The sequence below is a fragment of the Lissotriton helveticus genome, chromosome 3_1 (genome assembly GCF_964261635.1).
Source record: "Lissotriton helveticus chromosome 3_1, aLisHel1.1, whole genome shotgun sequence".
NCBI lineage: Eukaryota > Metazoa > Chordata > Amphibia > Caudata > Salamandridae > Lissotriton > Lissotriton helveticus.
The window spans coordinates 1,116,428,942-1,116,452,901 of record NC_136061.1 but is presented as its reverse complement, the minus strand read 5'-3'; the positions used below and the strand labels follow the sequence as shown (position 1 = coordinate 1,116,452,901).

Below are 23,960 nucleotides of genomic sequence, written 5' to 3'. Positions count from 1 at the left end.
GTTTGTGTCGGGGGGTCTTTTTCCCCCCTTATTTTCCCCTTTTTTGTTCTATGGCTCTTGTGTATTCACTTTTTCGGGACTCTGTCACCTCGTGTCTCCCCCGGGGGTTTTCTGTCCTTCTTCCGGTGCGTGGCTGATTGTGGTTCGCTGCCTATTCTGGTATCGTGTTTCTGTTACATCGCATGCCGGTTTTATTGTCCTGTTTTTCCCCCTGGGGGTGCATGGTCTGGCGGGTGTTCCTTTTGTTGTCATTTTCTCCCTCTTTCCCTTCCTCCTTTATGGAGGTCCCCCTTTTCCGTTGGGGTGCGTATTGCATAGTCTTTGTGATGGGGCTTTTTGATCACGTCTTCTTTGTTCGGATAGGGGCGGAGGTGAGTGAGCGCGATTGACTGTTGCCACTGTCGCTATTTGATGCTCTGATTCTGTTTCTGTCCTTTGCTAGATTTGATTATATGGAGTCATTTTCTTACGTTGTGTTTATAAAATGGCGGCTTGCCGCGGTCCCTCCCTTGTATTCTCATAGACGGCCCGTTATTCCTTTGGTCCCCTCCCCGTGCTAGAAAATTAACCTTTATTATCCTGCTTGCTGAACGCTCGATGGTTTTTATTGCTTCACCAGTGCTCCTGATGTTATATCCTGTGCAGATCTACTTTTTGTATGCTGGTTCTTCGACCATTCTGTTCTGGCCAGCCCGTGGGGTTGTAGGCCAGTATTTGTGAGCTTTCATTGTTCAATAAAGGTTTTAAAAAAAATAAATAAATAAATAAATAAAAAATAATGCCGAGACCATTGCATTGTAAATGCTTGTTTCCTGTGTTGTTGGGAAAACATCATTTATATTGCTTTTCTGGCTGCTGTGGTTTTGATGTAATAAATAAAGCAGAGGAAGAAAAGCATAATCAGAGCCTTCAGTCCTGACATAAAATCTATCTTGCAGTTTAACATACCCTATTTCCGCGTGAGAAAATGTGGGAAGCTATATGGTGAAAATATGGGAGGCTATATCGTCCCGACTTACTGGATCAAAAATTACCTCGGCCCGGTCTGGACCTTTTCATTCCAACTTTTTATAGAAATTTAGATCACAGAACTTTAAATCGTAGTTGTTGAACTGTGCTCTAATTATTTTTATGTGCACTCCTTTATTTTACTTTACTCTCAAGAGACCCCAGGCCTGATAAACTGTGATGTCAGGCTAATTTTAAGTTTGACTCTTCCCTCCTTGTTGTATTGAATTTGTTTGGGCCACTGTCGATGCACCAGCCTCATATATTCATTTGCCATAATATTATCACCTTTATACTCCAGATACCACTGGCACACTTTTCAGTACTTTTCCTATGACTTTAACCATTTGTCCGCAATCTTTTTTTCATTGCCCTCAAGGCAGAACCTGAAGGCTGAAGGCTGTAGAGATTGCACATTTGCATACTTCATTGTACATGCACAAATGCACACAGACGTTGTGCCATCTCTCTGTGCAGCCTCTATGTCGGTCCCATACTTTTCTTGTTGACCATGTTTGCAGTGCTGCATGGTATCAGCAGTACAAGCTTGATGAACCTAAAAACTCAGCAAGCTTCTGAAATAAAAAATTATCTCGAAAAAAAGTCCACATGGGGCATCCAATATATGCAGTGTGTGGTATCATTCATTACAGACAGAAAGCAATAAGATATCACGTTAGTTGTAGAAGGTGCCCATCTCTATGACTTTACCTTTGATTGACTGCTCATCAAGGTGCAGAATTACCCTGGGTGCAATAGCAGCACCAGGGTGAGAACTTTGAGAAACAAAAGTCACGAAAGGAGACATAAAATCATATTTAGGTGCAGAAACATATCTAAATGCAAAATCACCCTTGGGGCAAAGAATCGGGAGTATTCTGTCGCATTAAGGTGGAAAGTCACTCAATACAGAGGCATACTATGGTGGTAGGATGTCACATTGGGTTAAAAAGTGTTTATTATTATGACATATTTAGTTGAACGCATATTTTGTTTCAAAATCACCCTTGTTGCACCACCAGCAGGGATATGAAAATCGTTTAGGGACACGCATCACACTTGTTTGTGTGTTGTAAGCATCACTGTAGTATCCTATTTAGCAGCACACATTTAGGTGCACATTCGCCCTTTGTGCAACCTCCGCAGTAGTATGGCAAACACACATTCCGGCGCAAAATAACATTTCAGCCCATAATCAATGTTGGTGCAAAGTCTGCATGACTGTTGTATCACATACATGTGAAAACAATAAGCGAGACCATTCTCTGCTTGAACATAAAATGTTAAACCAGCCCATGCACTACAAGCCAAAACCAGCTTGTGTAATTCCACAAGAAGCTTAAAGTACTACAGTTCCTGAAAGAAAACCCATGTCCTACTAAAAAGTCATCCAGAATAAGCACAATACCCTATTAAAACAAAAGAGCAACATATTTCTTCTCAAAGTGCTCAGATAGCCTTTGTAAAGAGTAGCTGCTTATGCAGCTCTTACAGAACGGCAAAAGTTTGAAGATGTCTCCACAAAGGCCCACTCTGTGTTGCTAGAGCCAAGCCTGCTCATCGGCAGAGGACCCTAGGCGCAAGGGTGTGGCATTATGATCAGAGCTGCTGACCTTGGAACTGGTGAAGTAGATTTGAGTCCTGGTGTCAGCTAAACATCTGGGGATCCTGGGCAAATCACTTAATCGCCTTGTGCCTAACAAATTAATCTGACCTTGTGTAATGTAACTGGTGGACCTGTAAAGCTCTCCAATGCTCTGGGGCCCAGTTTGCGCTACATAAAATTAAACAAAAAAAAGTTACATGAAAAGATAGTGACTAAAGGCCGTCCTTATGAAAAACCAAATGGTACCTGTAAAATTTCATAATCATTTTTCAAAGAAGCAAACCAAGTTAGGTAATAAAGAAGTGCATGTTGAAGTATCAGCCGGATAACTATATAATTTCTATAATCCTTGTCAGGAATTCTTTTTCGAAAAAATTGTTTTGTATTTTTTTTTTTTAAGTTCAAGTTTATTGAAACCAAAACATAGAATAAAAGCATAATACAGTAGACTCAATCAATAAAAGGCAAATAAAAAGTACAAAGGTATAATTGAAGAAGATATAATAAAACGGAGTCAATAAACACCTATATCTAAATCATGAAAAGGGGGAAGAGAACAAAACAAAAACAAGCTAAATATGGCAAAATCGTAAAATGTAACATTGTATGCAAATAGCAAAATGAATTAAAATAGTATAAAATAGACAATGAATAGTAAATAATTATAAAACTAAGTAAATCGAAGGAAAAAGACAGACGAGAAAATCATGGAGGTTTATGAACATCATCAGATGGATTTTGGTGAGTAACAATAGAAGCGGGAGATGGGAAAGAGCTTGGAGAGGTAAGTAGTAAGAGGAATCCATAATAAATCCCTTTTTACAGCTAGGGAAACGGGGGTAACATAATTGGTATCAAGTCAATGATGGAAGCAAATAGCATTCCACCATGCCGAGTAACTGACTTTGGTGGAGTCCTTCCAATTGGAAGTAATGAGGTGAAAGGCAACAGCCAAAAACAAGTCAAACAGCTTAAAGTGAGAAGGGGAATGAGACAAGTCAGGAGATAAGGACATTGGAGGGGGAGAAACGAAGTGTGAAGCCAAATATGTTGTGCATACAGGACCAAACTAATTGCCAAAAGGAAGCGATATTGGGACAATGAAACAACATATGGAGTAAATCAGCAGTCTGGCTTGGGCAAGACCAACACTTAGATGAGAGGTCATGGAAAATGATGCCAGTTTTTGCGGGGTTAATAATAAACGCTGGTATATGAAATAAAGAGTTTGGGTAGTGTTAGCAGCTCTGGACGTTTTATGTATTTTTAACCACAGCTTATCCCATAAAGAGACAGGCCAAGATATTGACAAATCCTGTTCCCAGGCCAATTCAGTCTTTGTTTTGAGTCGTTCAGAGGGAGTTATAAGACATTTGTAAATGCGAGAAGCGGATGGAGAGGCCTCTAAAAGCGGGAAAATAGTAGAGCAAGAGGAGGGCAACTCAGAGGAAGAAAGAAGAGATTGAAGATATTGGTGAAGAGCAGGTATTAAAAGGTCATATTGTTTCCTAAAGGAAGTGTGGAGAAGAAATTGAGATTGAAGATCCGCAAAAGGTAAAGGAACATTATTGAGCAGGAGTTGGGAAATCCATGATAAACCCCTGGATTTCCAAGATTTCCAGTAAAAAGAAAGTTTTTTAATGCGGAGCAATTTATTATGCCAGATAGGTTGCTGGGATAAAGAAGCAAGAGAGGGATAAGAGGAGGGTAAAAGGGGGATTAAAAGATGGCGGGTATGAGTGATAACAGGAGATTTCAAGAAAGAGGAGTTAGCAGAGAAGGCAAGAGTCTCCGAAAAATCAAACTGTGAGATAAGAGACTTCTCCAAGGATAACCAAACAGGAGGGTACGTGGGAACTTCTGTAGAAAGCCAACGAGAGGATTGCTTGAGGATAAAAGAGTAATGGTATGATTTAAAGTCCGGAAATTTAAGACCTCCAAACATTTTATCTTTTTTAAGAGAAGACGAGGTGATTCGCGGAGGCTTATTCCTCCAAAGAAATGCCATCAAGAGTGAATCTAATCGTTTAAAATAATAACCAGGTATGCGGACAGGAATCATGGAAAGTGAGTATAGGACGATAGGAGCTAACATCATTTTGATGGAATCCAATCGGCCCCACCATGATAGAAAGAGGAGATGCCATCTGGTAATAGAATCAGTCAATTTCTTTGTAATATATTCAAAATTAGCTTTCAAAGTGTCCGAGATAGAAGGGGAAAACCATAATCCTAAATATTTTACTTTAGTCGACTGCCAGGAGAAACCAGTATGGTCGAAGTAATGACGTTGACAAAAGACATTCAGGGGTATCACGATTGAGGCGATAGCCCGAGACTTGTGAGAAGGCGTCAACTTGAAGTAGAAAGGCAGGAAGAGTGGACTCAGGGTTGGAACAATAGAAAAGGATATTGTCTGCATAAACAGATAATTTGACTTGATTAGGGCCGGGGTTGAAACCAGTAATTTGGGCGTCTCGTCGTAGTTTGGTAAGAAATGGTTCCAATGCCACAATAAACAATAGGGGAGATAAGGGACACCCTTGTCGGACACCTCTGGAAAGGGAAAAATAATCTGAAATGTTTCCATTGGCAAAGATGTAGGCTCTGGGACCGGAATACAAAAGGGATATGAGGGAAATCAATTTAGGGGGAAAACCAATCCAAGTGAGGGCATGAAACTTAAAGTCCCAGCTGATCCTGTCAAACGCCTTTTCGGCATCTAATGTGATGGCTGCAAGCGGATATTGTAAGGAGGAAGCCTTACTGAGTACATTAAAGAAAACTCTGGAGTTATCAGAGGATAAACGTCCCTTAACGAAACCTGATTGTTCAGGGCCTATGAGTCTGGGTAAAATGGGATCAATACGTAAAGCAAGCAATTTGGCAAATATCTTATAATCCGTATTAACAAGGGAAATGGGGCAATAATTTTTACAAAAAGAAGGGTCCTTATTATCTTTGGGGATGAGGCAAATCATAGCATCTTGAAAGGTACCTTGAGAAGAACCATTAACAATGAATGAATTAAATAAGACAAGCATATGTGGGAGAAGAAGTTTCGAAAAATGATCATAAAATTCGATTATGAAGCCGTCTGGACCGGGGGCTTTACCACGTCTTAAAACTGAAACTGCATGGGAGATTTCCCTAAGAGTTATATCTGTTTCAAGTGAAGCAAAATCAATGTGGGAGGAAGAAGGAGAAGTAATCGACTGAAAGTAGGAGGATAAGTCAGAGGGGAGAGGAGAAGATTTGGGTGTGTAGAGGCTCTTGTACAATGTAACAAATTCCTGCAAAATCTCATCATCTTTAAAATGAGAAGTGCCAGGAGAATCAATTATGGAAGTAATCCGAGTTCTATCACGGCGAGTTTTCAAATAATTAGATAGGAGTTTACCCATTTTGTTTTGACCTCCATAATAACGAGCGCTGCTTTCAAAAGATATGAAGCAGCAGTGTCCGTAGATAGTTTATTAAAAGCAACCTTGGCGGTGATAAGATCTTTCAAAGAAGCGTCCGAAAAGGAATGAAAGTAGGCGTGTTCTAATTGCTTAATTTAAGCTAAGAGTTGGGAAGATTGTTTCTCAAATCTCTTCTTTTTCTGGGAGTCATAATTAATTATAAAACCTCTAGTGGTTGCTTTAAAAGAGAACCATATCATGGTTGGAGAAGAGTCAGGAGTGGAATTCGTAACAAAAAAGTCTTCAATAAAAGAACTGAATTGGCCAGAGAATTTAGGGTCCGCAAGGAGGGAATTCTTAAAACGCCATCTGCCAGAAGAGGGGGAGAAAGGGTTTAGGTCGAAGTCAACAATGACTGGGGCATGGTCAGAAATGAGGATAGAGCCTATCTCTGAGGCAAGGGCGCATTGAGCCAAGGACTTACTAAGGAAAAGGTAGTCAATGCGGGATTGTGTTTTATGAGGAGGGGAGAAATAGCGAAATTCCTGGAGGTCGGGATGACAAATTCTCCATATATCAACCAAGGACTTACGGCGGATGGAGGAGGTAAATTGAGTATGCATTTTGGAGTGAACAAATTTAACAGGGGAACGTCTGTCAAGAATGGGATCATGAACTTGATTACAATCTCCACCAAAAATGATATAATCATCATCAAAGGAAACTAATTTATCAGAAATAAGGGGCCAAAAGGTATTGTCAATTGATACCGGAGAATAAACATTAAAAATAACTAAAGGTACATTGTCAATTAGCAATTTAATAAACACCCAACGACCATCGGAATCAGATTCCTGATGAAGAACAGAAACGGTGAACTTTTTGTGAACTAAAATGACGACACCATTCTTCTTCCCTAAAGCAGGGGAGAAGAAAACATTACCAACCCAAAGTCTTGTTAGTTTAGAAGCTTCAATATCAGAGAGATGAGTCTCTTGCAACATAGCAATATCTGTTTTTAACCTAGCCAAGTGGGATAGCACTCGCTGTCTTTTAATAGGATTATTTAACCCTTTAACATTCCATGAGGTAACTCTGAATGGAACAAGATAAAGGTATTAGGTCGATACAAAAAGCATACAATGCAACATAACATTAGTAAAACCAAACTATGAAAAAAGTAGAAAAGTATGGAGCCATAAAATGAAGAAATAAAGGAAAAAATAGAATAACAAGGAGAGAAAGAGCAAGGAAAGAAAAAGTAAAAGAAGAGAGTAAGGAACACAGAAAAGAACATAATAGATCCTTAAGGTATACAAAGATTGAAAATGTAGAACGTGCAAGGAAAAGGTGAAGACTTGTAAAAAAGACCAAAGTAGAAAAGGACAGTATGAAGTAAAAAGAGAAGAAGAAGAGAAGTGTAAGAAAAGAATAACATAACACAAGCTGAAAAGACTGAATGATACAAAAAACTTACATGAAATCCGAACCATACGAAGGGTGGGGAGCCGCACGGAAAAATGACGTGCCCAAAACCCACGAGGACAAGCTGGAGAGAGAGCGAGACCAACGGGATGTAAAAGGAACATGAGGAGAAGAGGGCAATGTGGAGTATAGACCTACGGAAGAGGGGGGGGGGAAAGAGAAGTTAAACAACACTAAAAAACAGTAAAGGAGTATACAATACCCTTTTGATATATGAGCAATCTAAGTAGGAGGCATAGAGTATGGATAATAACTCTGAAAAAGCAATAAGGAACAACAACTGTAAGAGCATTGCACAGAAAATTACATGAATTTACGTATATCTGCAACAGCAATCTCAGTTAGGTTAACTCAGAAATGGAAAACATAGACAATGAAAGATTAACTAATCAGCATGCGAAGAAGAAGAGGTATCCATAGTCACCCTGAGTAGAGTAGAGGAAACTTTTAAGTTTCAGTGGGCCCTCATAAGTAGTAGTTTTATTATTAAAAGTCACTTTAAAGATGCATGGATGAAAGAGGCCATATCTTGCTCCCATCGGACTTAGTTGTGGTCTCATTGCTAGAAATTCTTTACGCCGGTCTGCTGTTGATTTAGCATAGTCCTGAGTAAAAAATAATGTACTTCCTGACCAGGTGATCTTATTCAAGGCTTTGGCTGTGGAAAGAACTTTCAATAGGTCAGTGTACTCCAGAAAATACAAAATCACTCCTCTCGGTTTTGCAGTGGAGGAATTTGAAGCACCGTGTGACAACGAGCCCAAACGATGAGCTCTTTGGATGTTCAGATTAGTAGTCTCCGGGAGCTTAAGTAATTTAGGAAGGTAGGACTTGAAGAAAGTAATTGAGTCCGCCCCCTCGGATCCCTCTGGCAAACCATAAATGCGGAGGTTGTTTCTCCTATTCCTATTTTCTACATTTTCCACCTGTTTGTGAAGACTCAACACCTGGGATCATAGGGAGTCAATTTTAGAGGCAGAAGAGCCCAAGGAGTCGACACTGCTTTCTAGAGCTGTGACACTACTTTCCACACTTAACCACTTATTCGAGAGGTCCTGAAGAGTTGACGTAGTTTCCTGAAGTGTAGCGGTGGTTTCCTCAACAAATGGGCGCAAGGCCCTAATTTCCTCTAGCAACAAATCCATGGTGACCGAGGAAACTTGTTTAGGAGGTGAGGGAGGGTAATTTTTGAGTTTCTTAGATGAAGCTTTAGTTCCGCCAGAAGTAGTAGCAGATACTGATGAGGGTGCCATTTTTGGCTGAAGGTTGAGGCTGATATCGCTTTCCCATGTAAATGTTAAAGCCTACAAAGTAAAATTATCAGCAACACCACTGCCAAGAAAGAAATGAGAGAAATACATCTACTACAACAAAGAGAGGCGCTCCTGTATCATATAAGCATATCTAAATAAGAAAGATGGAAATCATAAAAAATCCACCTTTTGTTGTTAGTTATTCGAGGTGCACGTAAGTAAAAACGCAGGAACTCAACCAGAAATCAACATCTGAGTGAACGTCCTTCCATATTATTATAAAGAACGAGAAAACTGTATGAAAAATGCAGGCGAAACACTAAAAAAATATTGAGGTGTGGTCAATACGCAAAAGTAGCCCCATGTATTAACAAGTTCACAGGCCAAGTAAGTTGAGAGTAGGAATAAATGCACTGCTGCAAAACACAAGGCATGAGTCTGAATTCCAGAGTAGAAAGGAGAAAAGATCACCTCATATGCATGGAAGCATGGAGGACAATGCACAAAATGGCGGCCATAGAATGGAGGGCAAAATTTGCCAGAGTGCCTTTATAATGAGGAAAACGAAAATCTCCAGAAAGTGCCTTATAAGATGCCAATAATGCAGCTGGAGAGCTTTAATTGGCAAAGAACAGGCAGTAATGGTGAGATGTCGCTTGAAGAGGAGCTCCGTCGGCGACTCGCTGTCATAAAGCAACAAAATGGCGGCCACAGCTCTCCAGAGCCGAGCTGCTGCGTATAAATTGTCAGAACAGCCTCCTTCAGCAAGAGAACTCCTCCAAAAGGCATCCGCCGATGGTGCAAGGCCTCGCACACGCAGCCATACATTTCAGGAGCTGTACGTGGGGAAATTAAGCCGCCGGCTCCGCTCGCCGTCCCGTCGTCGCTGGAGAGTCACGGGACAGCCGCCATTGCCGTCGGGCGCAAGCCACGCCGCGTTTTGTATTTTTTATTCCTAATTAGTAAGTGCCTAATGGAAAAGCAAAATATGCTGAATTCCTCCAGCCATTGATTACTTGATCGGCATATCTTTAACATGTATTCATCCATGCTAGAAATTCCCAAAGACTGTACCATTTGCAGTGTGGGGCATCATGTGGAAGCAAGTACCTACAGTAGACAGAACCTGCTCTTTCATGTTTAGAGTTCGGTCTAAAAGGACACCCAGGTTCTTAACTTACTTGTTTGGGTATTGGTGTTGCGCAAGTTCTGCAGGCCCACCAGTCGGCCGACCAAAGCTGTTGGGCCTTACTAAACAGGATAATCTTGTTTTTCCTGCATTCAGCTGTAGTCAGTTGGTAGATATACAAGCCGCACATTGCATTCATTCCTCTCACAAAGCGTTGTTTTGCCATAACCAGGACTTTGTCCAAACAGATGACCAACTGTGTATCATCCGCATAGAACAGAATTTCAAATCTGAAAGCTTTGACGATCTTGGCAAGAGGGTCAACATAGATGTTAAAAAGATTGGGGCTTAGACATGAGCCCTGCGGTACACCTTTGTCAATTGTCATAGCACAGGATTTGAAAGAGCCCAGAGAAATGGTTTGAGATCTGTTGTTTAAAATATCTGAGTCCCACATATTCCAATTTCATACAGCCTTTGTATTAGCCTGGGATAGGATATGGTGTCAAACGGTGGAGATAAGTCCAGCAGCACAAGTATAGCTGGTGTATCAGCCTCTAGAGCTAAGCATATGTGATCAGTCTCCGTGCTGTGAGAGGATCTCAACCCAGATTGTGTGGGGTCCAAGATCATGTTGTTTTCCAAGTAATCGGAAAGTTTGCTAATTTGACCTTCCAGTAATTTTCCTAGCAAAGGAAGCACCAAGATGGGCTGATAGTGTGCAAGGTTTGTGAGTGCGAGGATAGCCTTCTTTTGTATCGACCTAACCTGAGCCGATTGTCAGACCAAAGGAATCTTTCCTGTGTTTATTGATAAATTGAACTAGGAGCATATAGCTGGGGCTAACTGTTTAGAAAGTAGTGCTAAAATTCTGGGAGGACATAAATCTGAAGAAGATCCAGATTTGGCAGTTTCCAGAGATCTTTTAATTAGTTCTTGAGTGACACATTAAACTTTCCTAGGCTGCAAGCACCGTTAAGGGGAGGAGATTTGAGATTAGGCCTGGTAATAATTTTGTTGGGCGCAGTGGGAAAGTTTTGATAAATGAGATTCATTTTATCATTAAGAAAATCAGCTAATAAGTCACACAACTTTAGCCTGAATTTTTGGGGAGCACGTGCTGCAATTGATAAAATCATTCAGCACTTAAAAAAGCACTTTAGAAGAGTTGCCCGCTTTGCCTATTTGATTTGTAATACAAATATTTCGAGCATGAGAGCAGTTCTAGAAGCTTCCTTATTATGATTGTTTGTTGTGCACCAGCGTCTTTCAAGTTTTTTACAGGAGGATTTCTCTTTACGCAATTCGCTGGTGTACTAAAATGCATGGGTTCTATGCCTGATTTTCGTGCAGGTTTTGGGAGGAGCAACTCTGTCCAGAGCAGAGTTTCATGCATTGTGGTAGTCGTCTACAGCTTGATCAACTTCTGAGGTCTCAGGAGTTAATGAGAATCTCATTGATCAAAAGAATGATCAGTCTAGACAACCGGTAAAGGGAACTCGCAGGTCAAGGTTTTAGAATTAGTAAAAAGTAGATCCAACGTGTGCCCCGCCACATGGGTGGGCCCATTGATTTTCTGATACAGGCCGAGCATCCCGAGATCAGAAATAAACTGTGTTACATCTGTATTTAGGGAGGCTTCTCCATGATAATTAAAATCACCTAATAACAGTAATTGTTGAGATGCTAAAACAAAGGTCACAAAATATTTTCAATTAAGCTCTGGCTAAAGTATTTTTTAGGTCCAGGGGGCTACTCACCCTAAACTGCTTCAACACCTTGTCAGGGGTAGTAGGTGCTATAAAAATCCAATAACAATACAAAAATCCAGGGTTTGTGTATAGAGTTTTACATAGAAGAAACCCAAATGTATTTTCCTATAGCTATTGTATACGGCCACATATGCCAAGCTGTGCCTTGTAATGTTCAGCCATTAACTCTTTGCATGTTGCTATTTTGTAGGCCATACGTGCCAGAAAGAAGTGTGAGGTTGATGTGAAAGCTAGTGCTGTCGACAAGAGTCCCTTGACTGTCTGGCTGAGCTTTTGGTCTGAGGGTACTGACCCTGAAACAGTGCAATGACAAGAGACCCGGGCACTGTCCCATTCTGTCTGGTATAGATTTTGAAATAAAAAAAATAACTTACATGCAGAGAGATGAGCCGATATATAAAGAATATATTTTTGCTGTAAGTAAGAGCACGTTATCGAATGAAGGCTTGTAACCCTGAGCACCATCTTTGGGCCTTATGTGTTTTGCTACTCCATTCAATTGCCGGTTTTGAGCCACACCTCCCATTGATCTGTTTGTTTTTGTCAAGTACAGGGGAAGTAAGTGATATGAACATAAAATTGGGTGCCGCCTCCTCTTTTGCTTAACCATGTATTTCTTTTTCTAGAGGTACCTGTTTTAACATATTCTGTGTCTGTCTGATTTAACATGATGTATAGAAGTATTGAACATACTCTAGTCATGCAGCACCTGAAAGAATTTGACACCTTGTTATTTGATGGCAAATTGAAGGAGATATGCATTCACAGCCAAATTGCACACTGTATAAGTAAGAGAACTCTGGTCAAATCCCATCTTCACCCAATTGGGTGCCTGGGTGATCCTAGGCACATCTTTTACTTCACATACCTAATTTTGCTCAAGTGACCAACTTGAGGGCATAAAAAAATTTATTTCAGGAACTTCACTATTCAAGAAAGTTACTCCGTTATGGTTTAATAAGCAATTCTGTTGTCCCACGTATGTCAGCAACACTGGCCGTATCTACTGCGCACGTGACAAAAGATTCATGACAATGTCTTCAGGACAAAGAGGCATTGTTGAATGTTTGTTCAGAAAAGATTACTTTTACTAAACGTCAGTGCACTGAAAATATCCAATGTATAAATTAAAACACATGTTGAAGAAATAACCTTTAACATTATTTTTTAAGTATTTAGCCTCTTTTTGCTTAACATATGTTGCCTGTTGTGCATGCTAAAAACGGTCAGACCCCTTGCTCAACTCGTCTCTGTCTCTAAATGTACTGGCTTGCCCTCTTCTAAGTGACAGTCACTTTGGGCCACGTGACAGATCCGTGAGTCTTGCATTTGAGTCACTGAAAAGCCATCTTATAGAAAGTGTGCTCTGCCCACTGACTTCCTGGTATTACATTGTGCAAACCATGTGATCTATTGTCATTGTGCTGTATGCGTAAATTGTTCTCAAGAGAAGTCGAAAAATCAGAATGGAGAAAAGCCACATGCATAAAGAGATACCGTAAGTGCGTAACAAAACATGCTACAATGGTGTACTCCAGTCCATGGGTGTCGAAGAACGCCAGAACCCGTCCAATCTGAACTGTTGACTGGCAGTGAGGACTTCATTTCAAAGAAAAACATCTTCAGCTCTAAAGATTGCCGCTTTGGACTGCAACTGAAGGAGTGAAAGCACGCGCCTGCATGGTACCTTTCATCTCGCAGGCCCTCTCATTTGGCCTAGCTGCATTCACATGTTGCACAGCATGGCTGCCTGGGCGAGCCAGGCTAATTAACCGCCTAATCCGCTTTCCCTCCCTCATTTAGCAGTACTTTTCTAAGTTACCACCGCGTTCTTCTCCCTTGTGTTTTTAGACTGTCTACTTGTTTACGAATATTCTGAACTCTTTTACTTTGACCCAAATATGTAAAAATAAATAAAATGTTTAAAAACATTATGATCAATGTGTCTCTCCTACTGTTGTTGCTTGAATGAAATACAATATTCCATATTTATGGAAACAGACATTGGAGGTTCATCAATTTCAACTACATTTTGCAGACTCTTGAAATACAATGAAAAACATTGACAATAGCTGATTGACAGAAAGTAGCACGTGGTTTGTAGATGATTTGTTACGAATGCTCCTATTCTTTTGGTCGAAAAATAGAAGGGTGCATCCATGAGCCTGCAGAGACCCTGCTTTACAGCCTGGAATTGTGCCATGCTGCTAAACTGTTTTCAGGCTCAAGGGTGCGTTTGGGATGAATTGTTGAGTTGGTAATGATTTCGGGTAATCCTTAAAAGGAGATTGTACCCTAGCGTAAGGCAGGCAAACACAGTGATGTAGTCCTGCAAGGGGGGACCTTAATGGAGCCGCCCACTCCCATTTATATGTATAATCCGTAGTAAAAAAAAAATCTTTTTGGAGGTCACCCCCAACAGCGATTTCTGAAATGTATTTATAGGATTGAGAGAAGCATGGGGACACCTTTTATTTTGATGCCCCGGACTATTTCCTGTCTCAGTCCAACCCTGCCCACAATTCCCAAAACCAATTTATATTTCCCTCTACTAATCCCCCACTAATCCACTTTTGGGTTCCATTATTTTGAGATATTTCATCCCAGTCTAAAAAAAGTTTATGTAGAGGCTTAAACGTGCTTTGTAACTATGAGCCCAGGGATCCATTTCTTAAGACAGATAAATCCAGGAGGTGTTTTTTTTGTCAGATTATGTGGAATGAAGCTGGGTCTCTGGCTAGTATACCTCCCACTCCAGTTTCACAGTAGTGCCTCCTGTCTTGCCATTTATCCTGATAGCCATCTTTTTGAGTGTGGTGAGCTGTAACATTGTGTGATTTAATGATTCTAGGAAAGGTAACATGGTCCTCCTTCCAATACCATTTTGTTTGTGTTAATTTGCTTTTGTATGTGAGGTGTGGTCCATTGTTTATTTGCCCTGCCCCTCATAACAATGTAAAAAAGATAAATGGGTGGACGGTATGCTGAACAATGTCAAACACTCTCCCCCAGTCAGAGATCTGGGCCTCAATCCATCGTCTTTTTGCTCACGATGCAATTCCAGTTTGGACCCAGCCATATGCGAGTCCGTATTGACCATGCTCCGCATGGGAACAGTCCATCCCAAACTGCCAGGACAGGTCCTACCTGGACCGGAAACAAGCATCCTGGAACTAGTTTTGGGGTATCACCCCTCATCAGCCACAGGATAGCTTGAATCCAGTGCATAGCGAGCACAGGCCCATGACCAGGCATACCCATTCCACTCGGGGTAACAAATGCAAATTGTTTAATGTATGAAGGGAATGCTGAACAATGTCAAACGTTCTCACCCAGGCCTAAATCCATCAATTTTTTGCTCACCATGCCGCCCCAGTTTGGACCCAGCCATATGCAAACCAGTCTTGGCCCTGCCAGGGGGGTATGGTAGTTGTGGACTACATTTATGGGCCTATGGGCCTCATTAGTCACATGTTGGTACAGGTACTACTTGGTCTCTTCTTGTAGGAAATCTGCATTGATTTGTTGGTTCTCCAAGTTGTACATACTTTTCCAGGTAAGATTTATGTCAACATTGGTTGTTTTATGATTATGTTGGCATTCCTTCTTTAAAAATTATTTTATTGGTATATAAAAAATAATTACCACATGTTCTGATGCTTGGGAGAACTTTGACACCAATTTCCCATCCGTTCTCTTTTGTTGATCAACCTTTTATCCTTGGAACTTAGCTGCAGTGTTACTGACTATGGTGGTACTGGCCTATTTCACTCAGTATTTCTGTGTGATATAACACCACATGCAGACCGCCTTGTGTGGAACTGAACTAATATATGCAAATATAAAGTAATACTGTTCCTCATGATTGTTAGGAGGGGAGCCTAGAAAGCAGCACTGCATCCTTACCACACAGGAAAAGCAGCACTTAGAGAAGCTACCCCCGCACACTGTACATCAGAAGGGAAAACGATCCTCGGCTACCATGCTATGCAAATAGGTCTGGTTGTCCATATGTGCCCTAGGATAACCGAATGAGATGAAGACGGCGTTCATTTTCTCCATTGCTATTAAATCTGTTGTGATGCTACTTTGTAATTTCAAGGCCAGAGACTAGACTTTAGCTTTAAATATGTGTTATCTTTGCATGTGCACACACACACTGTCATGAATGTGTTGTCTAACAAGCTGTATGGAAGAATTCATGTTTTTGCTTATAGTGCCTCTTGTTTAGTGCTGTGTGTTTCATTTATGCTCACATACAGGGGGTAAATGGACCACCTACCGTGCCATGGCAGAAGATACCTTGGAAGCGGTTATCAGAGCCCATAACCTCAAAGCAGGGCCTTGTAAAACAGTAGGGCTTGTCCTAGAAGGAGGAAAGGATTGGACGCCTACTCTATATATCCGATTAGTTCAAGATTATGGACTTGAGAGCGAGGTACAACAATTACAATTTTGCATGCTTTTTCGTAATTACATTTGTTATCGTATTTTTTACTACCAATAATTTAACTTTCATTTACATCAGTTCACTTTATTTTCCCCTACAGTTAAGGATTCTCATCTTATTTACATCTAACGGTAAAAGTTTTCCACGCCTTCGAGGATCAAAATACTTTAACATGTTTTCAGATACCAAGCAATAGCATATAGACACAGTTGAATCACAGATTTCCTCAATAACGAAAGATATGAACTCTGTGAGGGCCTGAGAAATAAAGCTCTGACTTAACTCACTGACAGCTAGATCAAGCATGATCCGGTTATTTGATTTAGGGGGGAGGGGGTGTGGGGGGGAATAGACAGTGGGGACGTGAGATGGATTCTATTTTGATTAGCTGCGGAGCCAGCAAACTCCCTAAATTTCTATGCCACAACTTCACTCTTCTCAAAGCCCTGTTTCTGAAGATCGTTTTGGACACTTTTGGCCCAACAAAGGACCAGGGCCAATAGCTGAAAGAAGCATCTAAAGTAACCAAAATGCACTCTCAATGTATCCCTTTTGTATACATGTGTGCTAAAAATCCATCCCAGGACTTCGTTTCATATGATCCAGAATACCCTTTAATTGTGTAAAACGTTATCTCCTTAGAATCCATAATATATTGGTCTATGAAGGAATGTTATGTATTTTCTTGCACGTGAATATTTGTTATGGTGCATCAAAGGTTCTATTGATCCGAGTTGTGTTTAAATAAAATTAAAATGAATAATCCAATTATATGAATGCCATCAAACATTTCCCTGCTACTAGTCCAGAGATTGAATCTGGAGGTATTTGGACTGCTCTCTGCTTTGTTACAGAATTGATGCACATTAGTAGTCGTTAAGAGGCATTTGCGTGTGTTTTAATTACTCATGTATTCTTTAGTTCTATTATGATCCTTTTTGTGCCTTGCCACCTTCTTCAAAAAATTGTTCAGCCGCTGCTCGTTTCGAAGTATGCACTGTGGAAGTAAAAACACTCGTTTGAATATGCTGAAATAAAAATATAAATACACCCTTTCTGTTATATACAATACATTGCACTGATTTGCCTTTCTTGTAATGAATCTCGTATACAAATAAACCTACTGATTAGCTGTGCTTTGGATCTCAGTACACGTCCAGATTTTATTGGGTTTTAACTAGGAGCGTGTGAAATTTTCATAATTTGATTTCGTGTAAATACCTGAAATTTAGGGAAAAGTACTCAAAATTAGGATTAATTGCGCAAAGTCCCAATGCGGCATTTAGCCCTACATTTCAGCGTGAAATATAAAACGTTATGTTTATTTAGGTCAGAAAGACTGTGCTAAAAATGTTTTTTTTTTAAATAGCGTAAAAAGCACAAGTACCACAAAAGAAAGCTACTCCCATTCTAATCATTCGCTTTGTTCACCTGCTATAATTTTGCCATGAAGGGGACAGCATGACATAATTTGGGATTGCGCTATCAAGCTTTATGTGAAATTTCCGAAATTATGCAGATCACGCCGGTGTAATTGATTTTTTTCCCTGGACTACTTTTTACTTTAATTCCGGATCTAAAGCTTAGAGTGACCTCAACAGATTGCTGTTTAGATGGTGCCTTTAGCTTGAAGTGACGCTTTAGATTATAGATTTCAGAATAAAACTGTTCTTCTTGGTCATCTAATGTAAAACTGTGTGTTATTGAAGGGCCTTTGGTGAAAGAACTATGCATTCTTTTTTTCCTGTGGCATCTCAGCCCTGAAGTGTAATCTTTAAACGTGATCACTGTAGCAGAAAGTAGTTGAAGCATCATTAGTCACAGTTACATTGATACATGCATAGAAGTGTTAGTGCTGGTCTAAGCATTCACAACACAAGTTGTTTCCTCCCACACAATCAAAATGTAATACCTCTTCCGTGTATTTCGTACAGGCTTTCAGAAAACCGATAAGGGTGTTTTATGCTGTTTCTCCTGTTTTCAGGGGAATACGTGGGATCTAAAATATTTTCTTTTTTCCTTCAAAATATTTTCTTTTTTTCTTCCTTTAGGTTGCACAACATCTTGCTTCTGCGTATGGAGACAAAGCGTTTGAAGTGGCTAAATTGGCAAAAGTTACTGGAAAGAGATGGCCTATTGTAGGGAAGCGGCTTGTATCAGAATTCCCTTATATAGAAGCAGAGGTACTCAGCTTAAAATTCAGTGTATTTGTTATATTTGTGTTTTAAATTCTTTGGCCATTCATATGTACTTAGTTTGAAGAAGATCTGCATAATCCTATAATAGCCCCAAGATGCAGTGCTAGTAGCACTGCATCCACTTGTCATCGGCAAAATAATTTCCTGGATTTCCCTTAGACTGTGGGTTATTACCATGCTCCCTTAGGGCATATGGGGTGTCAGGATGGACACTCCCTCCCTGGTGTGATTTAGAATGCTACATAGTAGAGGAACCGGTAGGGGGTTGGGGGGGGCACCAGCTCTTAGTTTGTAAACTCCACCACCATCCTTCCTGTCCACCAGGCCGTAAAACAAATTGGGTGGAACTTTGGCTGGATAGTGATGGAGGCAGAGATACTGCATCTGATTGTCTTAATCCCTGTCCCCACCTTATGAATGAAGGTTTGGTGGCATTCCTTGGTGGAGAAAGGCTGCAGCAACCCTATACTAAGGTGTAAATTCAGGCTTGGGTGTCAAATTTTAGTTTTGTCTCCTCTCCCGACTATTAATTTGTGATGGAAACTTGTAACTGCAGATCCTCATCTTGTGAATATCCCCATATGCTAGACTGGATCCAGAAGATTTTTCAGCATAGCTCATTTGCGCCGGTAGGTGGCGTCATGCAGCTCTGCTTCAACTTCACTCCCCCACAGATATAACAACTGGAGTCATACATAGTCTCCATCCATGTGTGTTGATATCAGTGCCTTTCTTTCAATGCCTTTGTATGCGGATCCAGACCTAGCTCCTTTTTTTTTCTCCTCATTTGATGATCCTTTTTCTAAAATATTTTCCAGTGTGCCAGGGTAACTTCTCCTAAGACCACAAGCTTTACACCTTGTAGGGAATTTCGCAAACAAATGTATTTGCCTGATCCCCACAAGATATATATTTAAAGTTTAGGGTTGAGTCATAACTCGAGGTCATGTGGGGAGTGTGCCCTGATGGATCTGAGGGCAAATTGGGACAAAAAAGTTAAGCTGTACACTTCTGAAAATCATGTTAAGGATCCTCCCGCTTGAAGTCTAGGACTCAGACCTGGTCCTGTTCTCAAGGCTGGTCCCGCAACAGATCTTCGTCGCACTCCAAGTTTTCTGATAAGTCAAGTTGTAGAATAAGCACAAGACGTGTAAGCGAGCTTTGTCCCAGCCTCTCCACTCACCCTTGGAGAAGAGGTGCTCTGCAGTCTCATTCCCAGTTCCTTACTGAGGATCAGATTCTGCAACTGATTACAGTGCAACCCAAGTTGGTGTCCATTGGCAATGCCACTGCAGATCACAGCATTTAAAGATGCTGTGCTTCTCAGCTTTGTCAGCGTTCAGGTTCCCTCTGGCATACTTTCTGTCCCCATGGATACACAAAGACTTCCATCTGGGTTTCTGCCGGTCGGTTAGTTCTCCGCACCAGCTATTCCTTCTTAAGAACCCTCTTTGGGCACAGCTCCAAATCTACACCCAGCTTCATGATTCCCAGTAGTACCTGCCGAGTCTATCCCGGCACCAGCACTGGGGGAGGACATCTGTCTCAGAGCCAAATCTGTTTCAACCTCATACAAAGCTGCACTTACGTTCAGTCCCTACACACCAGGCACTTATCCTTTCTAACTCAAATAAGATGATGGCTACCTAGAAGTCACCCACTCCGACAACTTTTTGGGTCGGACCCTGACCAGAGCCAACATGCATTTAGTGATGGTGAGGAGGATTTTTCCTTACACTATGAACAATTTGTACATGGCCCTTCAAGAGGCGTTGACACCAATGAGCCTTTTGTGAGAGCCATAGCAAAATTTCTAAATTGGATGTGGCGTATTCGTTCCAACTCTTTGAACCAGCAGGTATCAACGCTATGTGGCAATACATTAGTAAGATGTGTTTGCCATTGTTCCTATAATTAAAAATTCACCAGGGGGCTTTCTATAGCTTATCACACAGATGTAATCACAATTAGATTAGCCGTATTAACAACTACCTTAGGAACATAGTGTTAGTCAGGAATATAGGCACATGAAAGCTGCGTTATTCAGCCTTATAATCACCTTTATCTCCCCAGTCCCAAAGACTAACGTATATTATCTTCTATATTTAGTGGTCTTTTTTATTTAACTTTGTAATCTGTTTATTTGTGCGTATTTGATGTTGTCAATGCCCCGTTTTATAAATAGTTGTTGGAATTTTTAATAATTTTATGTTCTCATCCAGGGGATACTCCTCAAAATCATAATCTGTGAATAATCCCTGCCTATGTGCGGGATCCCAGTGCATATAGAAAATATATATATATATATATATATATATATATATATCAACGTCAATCCTGTGCTCTGCTTGTCGTCCACAGCACAAAAGGTACGGACACGGACCAAAGTTTCAAAATGCAGTTATTTTATTCGTGCTATTCCTGTCGAGATATATATATATATATATATATTTTAACTGAAAAAAACATAGGTTTTACACACGTTATAGTTAGGAAGTAGCATTTACAAAACCTATGAAATTCACTGAAAAAACCATAGGTTTGACACCAGTTATAGTTAGCTGGAAATTTTACTGATATAAAACCAATGAAATTCCACGTTATAGTTAGTTGGACTCACTATAACTTGCGCGTGTAATGCACTGCTGATGACGTCACATATTACATCACTCATGACATCACTGATGACACCATCCAGTGAATTTGTGTCTTTCTGAAAAATAAATGTGTTATATATGTATATATTATTGAATATGTTAGTAAATACATATATTAGTGAGTAATGCTTAAATATTTAAATATATGTATTAGTGTTTCACTTTGTGTATAAGTGGCTGCATGGGTTGATGAGTAGGTACATGTGTATGTATATAGGTGATTAGATGTTTTTCTTAGTATCAGTATGAGTGTTTGCATGCTTTGGTGGGAGTATTACTTAGTACATAGATGCAAGAATGACTGAGTCTCTGTTTGTATGTGTTTTGAAGACAGCATATGTGCAGGACTGTATGGGTGGATTCGTGTGCATATGTCTGTGTTAGTGAGTGAATGACTGTCTTATTAGTGTCTTTATCAGTAACTACATATGTTTTAATGTAGTATATGTGAATATTGATGTATATAAGTGACTATATGTGAGAGTGAGGGATTGTAAAAGTTCCTGTTTAAATTAGTATGTGTTTCTAGAAGTGATTTTTTAAGAGAGTAAGTATGTGTAAGTTTCCTTAGAAGTAAAGTGGTAGTGTGTGTATATTTGTTTATGCAAATAAATGTATGTTCAATAGTTTATTTGCATGTGTGAGTATGTGTGTGAATAACTTTTGGATGACTGTCGGTGTGTAACAGGATGTGTAGGTGTATCACTACATATGATTAGTGAATATATGTATGAGTGACTATATAGAACTGTTGGTGAATTAGTGCATGTGTATATACATGGTGGAATTATTGAATTGGTTGTTGTAACTGGTATGGGTATCTCCATTTTTTTGAACATTTTAGTTTCTATTTTTGAATATGCGTTTCAAGGGTTAGATTACAGTGAAAGGAGGTCTGTCACTGTGTCACAAGGATGGTGTCATCAGTGATGTCATGAGTGATGTAATATGTGACGTCATCAGCAGTGCATTACACGCGCAAGTTATAGTGAGTCCAACTAACTATAACTTGGAATTTCATTGGTTTTATATCAGTAACATTTCCAGCTAACTATAACTGGTGTCAAACCTATGGTTTTTTCAGTGAATTTCATAGGTTTTGTAAATGCTACTTCCTAACTATAACGTGTGTAAAACCTATGGTTTTTTCAGTGAATTTCATAGGTTTTTAAAATGCTAATTCAGAAATATCTCGTGTATACAACCTATACTTTTGTCAATAAAGTTCTGGCAATATTTTTTTCAGAAACAAGCCGTTTTCTTCACTGTTCAAGTTGCATAGAGACTCCTTGTAAAGCGATACAGAATTAGAAAGTCTGTACCTTGCCTTTTTTTCAACGCATTAAAATTTGCCTGTAAATAAAAATAGCCTTTCTAAACTTTCGTGCACGACCCGGTGTGCGCACTCTCGGCAACAGTTCTCAATAAAATGGATAGCGCATTTCCAGGCTTTCGTGCGCGACCGACTGCGCGCACCCGCCTATATATTTCGTGAAAACTTTGCAATCTGAACTTATTGAATTTCTTCATAGACCCATCAAAGAACTTATAATACGTCAAAGAGACTAAACCTAGGCTTCTTTTTTAATATTATGAAAATTTTCATTAAATGGAGCCGAATGTCTTTTTAAACTTTCGTGTGTGACCGAATGTACACACCTTGGTATTTTAAAAAAATATATAAAAGGTTTTATACTTTAACAATTGTATGCTTGAATCGAGCTCAGAAGATATATTAAATCCGGATATGTTTGGATTTACTCCTTTTCACGTTTTGAAACTTCGCTGAATTAGACCGCTACTTCCAAATGGCGTACGTGACCAGATACTATCACCGCGTACACGTCCTGAGACGCGCATGTGAAGTCATGTGACTTGAAAACAACACTTCCAATTGGTTCTTAGTAGTTTCTATTCTGCAATTTACACGGAGGACTCCACCCACTTCTCTCACTATCTTTTCTACTCTCAAAAGAGAACAACGTTCAACACCCTTCGGAAGACTTTGCTGAAATGGCTGCCGCCCCGCATTCATCTTCCGAATCTGAAGGAAATGAGCGACTACCTTTAAAAAGAAAAAAGGAATCTTTTATTTGGCAATTTTTCACTTATCCTGAAGAACAAAAGAAAGTGAATGTGTCAAAAGTTACCTGCACGATATGCAATTCGGTTCTCTCAAGAGGAAATCCAAGAAAAAAATATTCCTTTTCCATACATACCATGGTGCGGCATGTCAAACAAGTGCACCCTGTGGAATTTGCACAGGCATCGACAAGAGCCCTGGCCACGCTATTACCATCAGAGGTGGCCAGCACATCTTCTGGTGGACGACCTGTATCTCCATCGAGTGCTGTGATGGACTTGAGACCATATCTTGCAAAGGTGCACATGAAATGCAACGAGTGTGGAGAAATTCTTCTGTACGGAGAGCAGAGCCTCATTCTTACTAAACTAAAAATTGAGAGTCATAAATGCCCCGAGAAAAGATAAATTTCTTCATTTCATTTTGATCCTGTGTCACACATGAAAATGTTGTTGCAAGTTAAAAAAATCAAAAACTGCATGGCACTGTTCCTGTCAAGGTAGCATAGCTGGCGGCCTAGGGGTGGAGGACCGTTGTGCAAATACCCCGGGGAGGACTCTGGATATGCTTGGTCCCTGAGATTCTTAGATGTCACTGCCTTCCACAAATGGCATAAGTCCTGGATGTTCGGTGCCATACTTGAGGGTTTGACCTAATGACACGTCCTGCGGTGCCCTGGTCCAAAATCAAACAACATAACACTTGTTTTAAAAAAAAAAAAAAAAAAAAAGTTCTTTTCAGAACTAACTCATTGTACCAAAAACAGCTCCAGGAGCATATTATAAAGGGGGTTTATCTCCCCTTTTTTGGCTTTCGTTCGTGCGCGACCGTGTGCGCGCACCCGCCTATATATTTCGGGAAAACTTCGCGATTGCAACTTATTAAATTTCTTCATAGACCCATCAAAGAACTTAT

General features: G+C 40.2%; 1 protein-coding gene across 3 annotated transcripts in view; it reads left to right on the top strand.

Annotated features, from left to right (window-relative positions):
- GPD2 (glycerol-3-phosphate dehydrogenase 2) overlaps positions 1-23,960 on the top strand; it is a 1,236,906-nt gene that overhangs the window by 812,182 nt on the left and 400,764 nt on the right. For all 3 annotated transcript variants that reach the window (XM_078681716.1, XM_078681715.1, XM_078681717.1), the window contains exons 11-12: positions 15,920-16,095; positions 18,159-18,290. In XM_078681716.1, the coding sequence (XP_078537842.1) occupies positions 15,920-16,095; positions 18,159-18,290 (308 nt within the window). The remainder of the gene's footprint in view (positions 1-15,919; positions 16,096-18,158; positions 18,291-23,960) is intronic.